This window comes from Rhinichthys klamathensis, unplaced genomic scaffold (assembly GCF_029890125.1).
Source record: "Rhinichthys klamathensis goyatoka isolate OS25496 unplaced genomic scaffold, OSU_Roscu_1.1 h1tg000737l_1, whole genome shotgun sequence".
NCBI classification, from domain to species: Eukaryota; Metazoa; Chordata; class Actinopteri; order Cypriniformes; family Leuciscidae; genus Rhinichthys; species Rhinichthys klamathensis.
Genome location: NW_026607149.1, coordinates 2,990 through 15,335, shown reverse-complemented (window position 1 = coordinate 15,335; position 12,346 = coordinate 2,990). Strand labels below are relative to the sequence as shown.

At 39.4% G+C, this 12,346-nt stretch overlaps 1 protein-coding gene across 1 annotated transcript in view; it reads right to left on the bottom strand.

Annotated features, from left to right (window-relative positions):
* The window catches only part of ube2e2 (ubiquitin-conjugating enzyme E2E 2), a 47,724-nt gene extending 41,168 nt beyond the window's left edge, over positions 1-6,556 (bottom strand). The window contains exons 1-2 of the mRNA XM_056242642.1: positions 6,382-6,556; positions 3,097-3,279 (exon numbers count right to left, since the gene is read on the bottom strand). Coding sequence (XP_056098617.1) covers positions 3,097-3,272 — 176 coding nt within the window. The 5' untranslated portion in view covers positions 3,273-3,279; positions 6,382-6,556. The remainder of the gene's footprint in view (positions 1-3,096; positions 3,280-6,381) is intronic.
* Positions 6,557-12,346: the final 5,790 nt, after the last annotated feature.

The following is a 12,346-nucleotide window of genomic DNA, read 5'->3' as shown; positions in this document are numbered from 1 at the left end:
AGCATCTATAATTGCATAAACATTCTTCAAAAATCTCATTTTTGGGGTGAACTATTGCTTTAACACACTAAAGTGTTTCAGTGGAATCGGAGATCTCTGCACAAGCTAATTGTTCTGATGTTTTGGGCTTTAAAATTAACACAGCTTTCATGAACAAACACCTTTGATGTTGACGTCTGAACCCCGAGGCTTCCTGAATTGTGTAACATCAAGACGACAAGAAATATCCGCAGTCCAAATGGGAATGTTTGGATCTTGATATGCGCTCGGCAGCAGAAGGAACAGGATTCTGCAGTCGCTGTTATAAAAAGCACTGTGTCCCAGCAAAGCTTTGCTCAACTGATTGCATAATGCCATCGTACTGCAGTCGGGCCTTCAGAGAATCTACACATGCCAGCAAGGCCTGTTCACAGAATGAATGTGGAACTGCGTGTAGAGAACAATAGAAGTGAACTACAGCAGATGTAGAGCGATTGAAGAGATCCCTCTGGTGTAAAAGCATCCAAACATGTTATTATGTTTGCAAGTTGAAAGCTTTGACATTGAAAGGTTTACACGTCTGCAAAAGAGAATTTCCTTATAATACAGACCCAATGCATCTCTCAACCGGTGGTCTGTATCTCAGGGAAAACTAACCATGTAATCATGCATAGTTGGGTTAGTCAAATAAATAAGCTTATCAACTTTTAAAAAAAAAAAGAAAGAAGGAGAAAGCAATTCCTATCTTTTGTTACTGACAAACAAAAGCCACGCATCTAATAAATTCTAATTAAATACAAAAAACGCCAAAACTACAAGCCAATTTGCACCTTTTCAAAATGGTTCAAACCCTGACATAATGCAAAAGTACAGTTTTCTACAGTAAAAAACATATTGAAATATATTCCAAATCTAAAAAATGATTAGATGTAGCTGAACGCTTACTCAAGTGTTCACATCAATGACGATAACTATAAAGATAACTATATACTGGCCTTTAGTCATGCAATTATGTTACTAACTGGCTATACAAAAGGGGACAAGGAATAATTTTGTTGTGTAATGCAAGCGTGGACCATATGTCATATACGCCAGTGAATTCTGAACACGGATATAACTCGTTTTATGAGGACATTTTACGAAATGAAAACATTGTTGTTGATGTTTTTTAGGATATTGATTTGAGGGTCTTAGGCCCTGTTTACACCTGGTATTAAGATGTGTTTTAGTCGATCGGATCACAAGTGGACGAGGCTAAATACAGGAGTAAACAGGGTCTAAAACGTCCACTTTCAGAGGTAGTGGAAAACACATTGCTTTCGTAGTGTAAACTCTCATGTGTTCGAACAGCCACAAAAGACCGTCTACTCTTCGCCTAGTGAACTAATGCCTAAACATTATGAGAAGCGCACTAGCCAGACGGGATTTAACACACACTCACAGTGTTCGGCTGGTCTTGTGGCTTTCAGAGCAGAAACTAAAGCGGCTGCATGTGTTTTTCTGTCATCTCCGGTTGCGTTCATATGTAACTTACATGAGCTTATTTTTGTCCATTAGATTGAAAGATCTGAATACATTTACCTGCACATAAACCCTCCCCTCGAGGAAATCAGGACAGAAGTGGTTGAAAGTGGACAAAAGAGACGGATTAAAACACCAGGTGTAAACGGGAATGGATCTCTGGTCTACTTGTGATCCGATCAACCAAAACGCATCTTAAAACCAGGTGTAAACAGGGCATAAGTGTGTCTGTTAGGCAACAAGTAACATTCGCTAGTGTTTTGGAAGACTGACTTGATGTGAGACACGCATGATCCGTTTTAGTGAATTTTTAATGTGTAATTAACTTGTTGGTCAGGAGAACTGTGTGAAGGGTTTTGCATAAGTGACTCAAGGATTGAGAAATGTGTCCTAACCATAAACTGTTAAAAAATATGGACGTAGTGTGCGTGACGTCACCCGTAGGTTTCTGAAGAGCATTTTTTAACCCACGCCCTTAATTATGCAGGCTTAATATAATTCAAACGAATGAGTTATAAAAAAAACTCAACCCTCTCACAGTCGTCATGAAGGACAATATTAGCTATATAGACCAAAACCACTTTTTGCACCAGGCTGCAAACACATTTTTTTCTGCTGTAAAGTTGGGCATTTTAAAGGATTAGTTCACTTTTAAAAAAACTTTTGCTGATAATTTACTCACCCCCATGTCATCCAAGATGTCCATGTCTTTCTTTCTTCAGTCGAAAAGAAATTAAGGTTTTTGATGAAAACATTCCAGGATTTTTCTCCATATAATGCACTTTGCTGGGCACCAAACGGTTCAAGGTCCAAAAGACAGTTTCAGTGCAACCTGCAAACTGTTCAAAGTGCTTTAAACATTTCCAGACGATAAATAATGGTCTTATCAAGCGAAACGATCGCTCATTTAAAAAATAAATAGCAAAGTTTAAGTTTAATAATGTCAAATGCTCGCCTTGCTCTGTTCTGTGATGCACGTTCGTGACTCTCCTGTTCGAACTCGTTCATCAAAATGAACAAATCTTTTTTCGAGTCATTTGGTTCATTTTAACGAACGAAATGAACGAATTGACTCGGAAAAAGATTCGTTCATTTTGATGAACGAGTTCGAACAGGAGAGTCACACAGAACAGAGCAAGGCGAGCATTTGAGCTTATAAAACTTAAACTTTGTTATTTCTGTTTTAAATGAGCGATCGTTTCGCTTGATAAGACCCTTATTCATCGTCTGCTGTCATTTAAAGCCCTTTAAAAGCCCTTTGTCTTTTGGACCTTGAACCGTTTGGTGCCCAGCAAAGTGCATTATATGGAGAAAAATCCTGGAATGTTTTCATCAAAAACCTTAATTTCTTTTCGACTGAAGAAAGAAAGACATGGACATCTTGGATGACATGGGGGCGAGTAAATTATCAGCAAAAGTTTTTTTAAAAGTGAACTAATCCTTTAACATGGAGGTTTATGGGATTGACTCGCTTTTGCAGCCCGTCTCTAGTGGCCAGTCGATGAACTGCAGTTTTTCAAGAAAAAGACCGTTGGTTCTAACTAATAAAATCCAGATCCTAAAGCAAAACACCAATCAAACAGACCGGTTCGTTACCTCTTGGCACTGGTGGAGAGTTTGGCTGCAGTTTTACTGGAGATCTTGGTCTCCTTCTTCTTGGGCACGACCAGATCTCGCTCCTGCTGAGGAGGTGCCGTCTCTCGCTGCTCGATATCTGAACTCCCTCCGCTGGTGCTGGGGCTGTCATCTGGTCTCTGCACCTCACTAGACATCTTGGCCCTGGACAAACAGCAGGATTCACACACGATTACATTAGCAGACCGCCAGGTGAAGTCACTGGGGTATGAAGTCAATAGTTGTCTTAATTCCAGCTGCGCTGAATCATAAAACAGTGATCCCACACTGGAGTAGAAGGCAGAGGAATCGGATTAGGCTAACTCTTAATGAGAGGGTTTTTTATACTCTGTAAAACAAATTTAGGTCTGAATATTGAGCTGTAATTCATAAACAGCACATCCCAAAATACAGAAATGAACAAAAACAATGAATTTCTGTGTAAATCGTTCACGAAAACAGATCACATTCCATGGTTTTACACACTATTTTTGTTTTATTCAACGTGATCCTATTCACTTTCTTCATGCATAAAACAGTGTAGATTTCACCCTAAGGGCAGATGTTTTCAGATTTATAAAAACCATGTGTACTACCGATGGCAGCAATCCCACTCTGTGGAAGATGAAAATGAATTGTGCATAAATCCCACAAAACAGTGACAACTTTCTGTGTAAATCATTCATAAAACATTATGTTGTCACTGCAACAATTAGCCTAATACGAGAATGATTTCACAAACAATTCTGCTTTTCTTTTCTTTCATCTTTAATTTCAAGAAAGAAGTCAACGACACAATTGTACCCCATTTACTTCAATGCATGTTTCTGGTCTTATTGTGCACGTTATTCCAAACAACAAAAATATGTTACGGGTTTCATGCAAATATTGAAATGCATGCAGAAAAAAATGCATGCATGTTTCACTCAGAAATACATCAAATTATGAAGTTAAAAAGGTTGTAAACGGCATTATACACGGACTTCAATTGCATCCGTTTAGTTAGATTAAGATTGTCACCATAACTAGCCCCACTTTTCATTCAAGAGGAATTTAAAGCAGGCATTTCCTGTACGCTCACAGGAAGCGCACGCATTAAATAATACTCTAGTATTTTCTCCCAGACATTTGATCACAGTCAAATCATGATTTCAGATGTTTATCTGATCTGTGATGCGTCTCTTTTCTGACGACGAGGAGCAATTCTTTCAGATGTTATCAGGAGATACGGCAGCGAGGAAAACCCTCTGATCACAGGCTTTAAAAGCCACACGAGTCCAGCTAATAAATACCTATGGAATCTGCGCTCTCAGCACCGCATTTAAACCAATATATAAGATGCATGGTGTGGAGAATAGAGAGACCTCACTTCAAAAGTTGCCCTGAGAATCCCGAGCCGGGTGTTCACGCGAGTTAGGTCAACGCTTTCTCAGATCCAAGTCGTAAATGATCACGGATACACCAACAGGAAGGTATTAACACTTCTGAGAGTGGATTTTACGGGTCAACTCGTTTTGTGATAATGTGGGAAATGAGTCATAAAACATTTAAATTGCAGCGTGCAATGCAGTCATGCCAGAGAGTTAATAGCTCTGAGTCCAAATACAGTCTTTTATCCCACAATACTCTCCGTTTACAGTCCTGTTGAGTTATTTCCCTTCAAATACAACGCGTTTCATTTCAGTCACAGATAAATCACATCAATGTGTGAGTCTCAGATTCTGTTTGGCGACCTTTAGTCCCTGGTTCACTCATTCAGGGGTAATGCATCTTAAGATCTGGACTGAAATTGAAAGGCTAAACCTCACACGACGTACACGGTCCTTCAGTACACACACACACACACACCGTAAAAGAGTAATTCTGGGCAAAATTCATCATGTAATGTAGCTATTTATCATTTTAAGTATGCAGAAATACCTCTTTGGGGTGAAATGAAACAACCCCAATTACTTTAATGCATGTTTCTGGTGTTATATTTCAAATAAGTATTTTTTTAGGTGTTTATTTGTGGGATCCCGAAGTACACATTTGCTGTAAAGGCACCATAGCGTAATGAGGATTTGTATATTTTGTGCTATGCGTATACATAAGAACATACACTGCCCGGACAAAATTTAAATAGGCAAATGCTTACGAGTCTATGATTGGATCATTATTGCAGTGATTATTATGTTTCTTGCATGTTATATGTTTGGCAGCAGTTCTTCTAACCCTAAATGAAAGAGTGTGTAGCGTTTCATTTCTTAAACACCCATGTAGGAAGACACATCATGGCCATATTCCAGGAGGACAATGTCAAAATTCATAAGGTTTAGATTGTGAAAGAATGAAGAATCAGTTTTCACACATGAATCCAGACCTTAAATTCATTGAAAGTGTTTTGGATGTGCTGGAGAAGACTTTACAGAGTGCTGGACTCTTGGAAATCTTGACCAAAAATGTATGCACCTCCTGATGGAAATAACATACATTTATTCCCATCAATTGTTTGTCAGATTTAGAGTAACTGCTATCAAACAGTTCAAATGCTAGAAGCAACCACTGCAAAAATGATCCAATCATAGACTCTTAAGCATTTGCATATTTAAATCCAAACCGGGACTTTTTTTGTGTGTGTGTCTGGCCAGTGTATTTAGTATATTTACATAAGGCACCACCAAATTACAATATAAGGGGTCCACAAACATAACCTTTAGGGGTGCATATTTTACTGACAAAATACAAAAATATACACGTACTTTGCAATTATACACACATTTTCCATCTAACAGAACACCCCAAAAAAAGGCTGTCAGCACAATTATATCAAGGGCTTTCTCCATTTTAAGTAGGCTACACATAGATGCCTTACTGGCAGTGTATATCTAGTGTATACTACAATGTGAAGGAAATCATTGAAGCACCTGGCAGACTGTCAGACAGAAACCCCGCTGTTGCCGCATCTGCACGCGCGCGTTATTCAGGAGCGTCTATTTATGCGGGAGGCCGCGAGCGCCTCTCGATCCCGCAACAAAACACACACCGATCAAACGCACCCGTCGAACCGCATCGAGCTTCCGCGGGGATATTTTCCAAAACGTGAGGGGAAAACAATGTAACGATTCACCCGTGATGACCACGATGAACAACTGCCTCGGCACAAAGGAGAAGCCTCGTCCCGCACATCCCCGCACACCGAGGGGGGAAAACAACCACTTTTGCGGGACATTTAGCGAGTTTTCACGCACGGTCGAAGGGCTCTGACGGACATGCGAGGATATTTACCTGCCGAGCGGCCGTCGATGTGGCGTCCCGATTCGCTTTTTCTGGATGATACCGTGTAGTCAGAGTCGGGCCGTCCGCTCGTTCTCGTCTCGTCGCTATTTAACTGAAGGTAGCAGAAAAAAAGCGATTACAGAAACTGAAGCAGCCGGACCGCCTCTACGCGCGCTCTCGACTCGGTAGTGCACGCGCAGCGCGTGCGCTTTCGCGTCCGTGTGTGAGTGTGAAATAGTGAGAGGAAATATGTGTAACATTTCCTCGCTAATCTAGAATATCCCTCTAATAAAGAGGCTTCATAAACTAGTTCAATGAAATGTAAAATGAAAATATTGGAAATGAAAACAACACCTGCCATGACAAAAAATGTATTTCCTTCAAAATAACATGGTAAAATTGCCACATTCATCACAAAATAAAGAAAATAAATTGACTGTATTTGAAGGAGATTCCATATTATTTTACTTTGATTTTACCAACAATGAAGCCTATTAGTAATAAATAAGATTAATGTTACTTATTAAGGTTCCATGATAAAAGTAATAAAGCAATATGGTATGCCAAATTGATTAATAACACAACAGTTTGTGTTATATAAAACACACACACACACACACACACACACATATATATATATATATATATATATATATATACTATACACACACATACATTATATATTATATAAACACTTTTATGTTAGATGCGATTTTACACTATTTTAATTAATTATTTTAACTCATGCTAGTTGAAAAGAGATTTCACTATATCACTGACAAACATTTACCATGGTCGATGCGATTAGAATACCATGATTACTTTGTATAATAAATGCTGTTAAAGCCTATTTGTAATGAATTTATTTAAAAAAAAAAAAAAAAAAAAAAAAAAAGGATCATGCACTCTTGAAAAAAAAAATGTCTTTATCGGCATCATTGTTTCCATGAATAACCTTTAATGTCGAATTTTTCAGACACACAAAGGGTTCTTTAAAGATTCTCCTTTCAAGATTATTTAAATGGTCAATTCTTCACACTAAGAAAAAATGGTTATTTTATTAAATAAATTTAAAGTTTTTTTTATTGTACTATTAATCTGTTTTTGTTATTCTACTAAACTAATCTATGGTAAGTCCCCATTTAGATGTTGCTGTGGGGTGTCATTTTACTAATGATGAGGATTGAGTACGATAAAGACCAACAACACATTTTCATTCCTGTCCATCATTTCATCTCACTTAATCTGTCCATTTCATTTCACTATAGGTTCTGGCTCAGAGTCTCCATTGTCTTTGCAGGGGTTTACAAGCTCAAGTGGATGCTGAAAGAGAGCAACCTGAGAGGAAAACAAACGAGACGTTCTGAACGGTACGAACATTTCGCTTTAATGACAGACAAACATCTCTAGCGTGATTTATGATGATCCACAAAAGAGCTTCAATTGAAGCAAGACTTTCTGAACAAAGAGTTGCATGATCAATGTTGCTTATTTGATTATTTTAGGTCATAATGACACACGATACACACACACATTTAATATGTAAATTATAAATATTTAATATATTTAAATATTAATATTTTACAATGTAAATATGCATGTTTTATACAATTTGTATGTACAATACTCCTAATTTAGCTTATAAATATGCATGAATTAATGCATATGTACCCTTTTTTTCAAGTATTTATCTGGCTCAAAACAATTGCATAACATTATAATTTATATTATGTAAATATACATGATTACATGTTTACATATTATTAATTATATAACACATTTACATTAATAAATGACATTATACTGCATGTATGTATATACACACACATACATGTATATAAATTATGCGATTAATCACGGTTAATCGAATAGAGAGATGGATAGATAGACATATAGACATAGATACACACACACACACACACACACACACACACACACAAAGGATTTTGATTGTGATCTCAGGCACTGTGTATTATCAGACATCAAAAAGCCTGTGACCATTAAAGCAGACTATAATAGCTAGGATTTCATTTTACTTTATTGTGACAATCAATTTCAACGCCCAGATTTCCAGGCGATTGCATAATAATGACCTGCAGCAAGTGAACGACTGTATTTACAGTGTGCTTTTCATCGCTCTGGCCACTCGAGGCCTGTTGAAAGATGAAATCGGGTCTCGCTCTGTCGCACCGTGGCTTTGTGTTGCTCAGGGGCGTCCATCAGATCAGCATGATAATATGGCAGCCGGGGACCCGTGAGTGTGTGTGAGAATAGAGGAGGCTTGAGTCTCAGCACTTCCGCTCTCACACCCTGTCAGGGCTGAAGGTCAGGGCCACACTCTGTGCCGAGTGCCTTTGTCATGCTAATGGAGGGTGTAAACGCCAGTCGCGGCGACTACCCTTCCCTTCACCCTTCTGGTGATCGAGCTTTCTCTGCCGTCGCTGGAACACTTTACCTTTAATCATCAGCGCCTCTCCATCACTGGATGCTTTTAAATACAGTTTAAAGACCTATTTTTACTCTCTTGCGTTGTGTATGTATTTTAAATCAGTTGGTGTTCTACGTTATGTATACATGTACAGGTGAAACTCGAAAAATTTGAATATCGTGCAAAAGTTCATTTATTTCAGTAATTCAACTTAAAAGGTGAAACTAATGTATAGACTCATTACATGCAAAGTGAGATATTTCAAGCCTTTATTTGTTATAATTTGGATGATTATGGCTTACAGTTTATGAAAACCCCAAATTCAAAATTAGAATATTGTGAAAAGGTTTTCATCAGCCATACTCTAAAAAAAAATGTTGGGTTGTTTTAACTAAATTTTGGGTCAAATATGGACAAACCCAGCCGTTGGGTTACATTTTTAAATTGCATTTTTAATCCAACGTTTGGGTTTGTCCATATTTGACCCAAAATTTAGTTAAAACAACCCAGCATTTTTTAGAGTGTAATCATCAAAATTATAACAAATAAAGGCTTGAAATATCTTTGCATGTAATGAGTCTATATAATATATTAGTTTCATATTTTAAGTCGCATTACTGAAATAAATTAACTTTTGCATGATATTCTAATTTTTCAAGTTTCACCTGTATATGTGTGTATATGTATAATACCACCAACTCCTCGCCCCTGAGAGCAACAAAGTCCCAACCTTCATCCGAGAGGGACAGAAAAAGCCCAACCATCTCCTACTAAACCAGAAGCTGGACAACTAGCCATTGCCCGGGACTGGAACATGCTAGCCGATATTGGCCAGCAACTAATCTTTCCACCTGAGATTGCAGCCACCACCCTTAGGCCAGACTTGGTACTCTGGTCCCCTTTATTAAAGTCTGTTTACATCATAGAGCTCACTGTCCCATGGGAGAATTCAACAGAAGAGACCTATGAGCGCAAGAAACTGCGCACACTGGCAGCAGACGCTCAACAGCGAGGATGGAAAGCTGTCCGGTTGAAGTGGGATGCAGAGGTTTGTGGCCTCTTCCACCATCAGACTGCTGAAAGACCTTGGCATCCATGGACAGGACAATTAGATCATTCTCTGAAGCGGCCCGAAAGAAGCAGCCAGTGGATATGGATTAAGCTGAAGGACCCTTGCTGGGCTCCAAGACCCGCTCACTAATCCGGCCCGTACCCCACTTGAGAACCCAGGTCACAACCCTCCAGACAGAGGGTGAGCAAGGTCAGCGCTCAGGCTTGACTCAACCCCCGTTTGCACGAAGGGAAGACGCAGATATTTCCCTGCGGTTTGGCCTCTCATTTACACGAAAACCCCGTTTTTATCAAAGAAAACTATTATTTCTAAAAATTGCAAAAGTGGAGTTGTCTGATAACGCCGGTTATGTGTTGGCGTGTCGACTGGGAGAAACGGGGTTTTAGGTTCTCAAACGTCACATTATGCGCCAGAAAATGCGTAACGTCATGCGAGCGCCCAGTGTTTACAGTGTGTTTGGCTACTGATCATGGATGCTGTTAAGGTGGTACTCATTTTTACTTTTGTGAAAACGCTTTTGGCCTGTTTGCATTTACAAATACAACTGCTCTACTATATTATATCCGTTGTTGTCGATTCTGAGGATTCTGATTGGCTTGCATGGCTTTATCCTTCTCCCTACTCTGCGCCCATAGGTTTGGCGTATTTATGCGGGTTGATGTAAATGACAACTTTTTTGAAAACGATGTTGTGTGCACAATGTTATTATTGAAAACGGGGGGGGGGGACACTTCATCTCAGTGAAGAGAACAATGATTCTCCAGGCGATTGTCATGATTTGGTCATGGGACACAAGCTCAGGTTCGATCACTGGCCACCTTTCAGAGCCGGCCCGAGCCTTTTGGGGGCCCTAAGCAGAATTTGATTTGGGGGCCCCCTCCCACTACGCGGAGTCACCTGTGCTTGACGATTATTGACACAAATGTCACGCAATAATGATACATTATAAATGAATACAGTGAGGTTATGTATTAATACAAAATAAATACTTAATAAAAAATGTATCCACCTTATTCCTGACAACCTTACTGCGTTTTGAATTATGGGCGGCACTTCCGGTTTGGGGAACTTCCATTCAAAAAGGCTGAAACGAATCATTTCAAATCATAAGGTTGCACTATAAATAAAGCTGATCCGTCAGTTTGACTGGATGAGCTGTCAATTTTCCTTCATTATATATTTTCAGACATCATGAGAATAACGTTATACACTCACCTAAAGGATTATTAGGAACACCTGTTGAATTTCTCATTAATGCAATTATCTAATCAACCAATCACATGGCAGTTGCTTCAATGCATTTAGGGGTGTGGTCCTGGTCAAGACAATCTCCTGAACTCCAAACTGAATGTCAGAATGGGAAAGAAAGGTGATTTAAGCAATTTTGAGCGTGGCATGGTTGTTGGTGCCAGACGGGCCGGTCTGAGTATTTCACAATCTGCTCAGTTACTGGGATTTTCACGCACAACCATTTCTAGGGTTTACAAAGAATGGTGTGAAAAGGGAAAAACATCCAGTATGCGGCAGTCCTGTGGGCGAAAATGCCTTGTTGATGCTAGAGGTCAGAGGAGAATGGGCCGACTGATTCAAGCTGATAGAAGAGCAACTTTGCCTGAAATAACCACTCGTTACAACCGAGGTATGCAGCAAAGCATTTGTGAAGCCACAACACGCACAACCTTGAGGCGGATGGGCTACAACAGCAGAAGACCCCACCGGGTACCACTCATCTCCACTACAAATAGGAAAAAGAGGGGACAATTTGCAAGATCTCTCCAAAATTGGACAGTTGAAGACTGGAAAAATGTTGCCTGGTCTGATGAGTCTCGATTTCTGTTGAGACATTCAGATGTTAGAGTCAGAATTTGGCGTAAACAGAATGAGAACATGGATCCATCATGCCTTGTTACCACTGTGCAGGCTGGTGGTGGTGGTGTAATTGTGTGGGGGATGTTTTCTTGGCACACTTTAGGCCCCTTAGTGCCAATTTCTAAAGAAAGCGCTCTGAGAATTAACTTTAAAAGCGCTATACAAAATAAAGTTATTATTATTATTAATTGGGCATCATTTAAATGCCACGGCCTACCTGAGCATTGTTTCTGACCATGTCCATCCCTTTATGGCCACCATGTACCCATCCTCTGATGGCTACTTCCAGCAGGATAATGCACCATGTCACAAAGCTCGAATCATTTCAAATTGGTTTCTTGAACATGACAATGAATTCACTGTACTAAAATGGCCCCCACAGTCACCAGATCTCAACCCAATAGAGCATCTTTGGGATGTGGTGGAACAGGAGCTTCGTGCCCTGGATGTGCATCCCACAAATCTCCATCAACTGCAAGATGCTATCCTATCAATATGGGCCAACATTTCTAAAGAATGCTTCCAGCACCTTGTTGAATCAATGCCACGTAGAATTAAGGCAGTTCTGAAGGCGAAAGGGGGTCAAACACAGAATTAGTATGGGG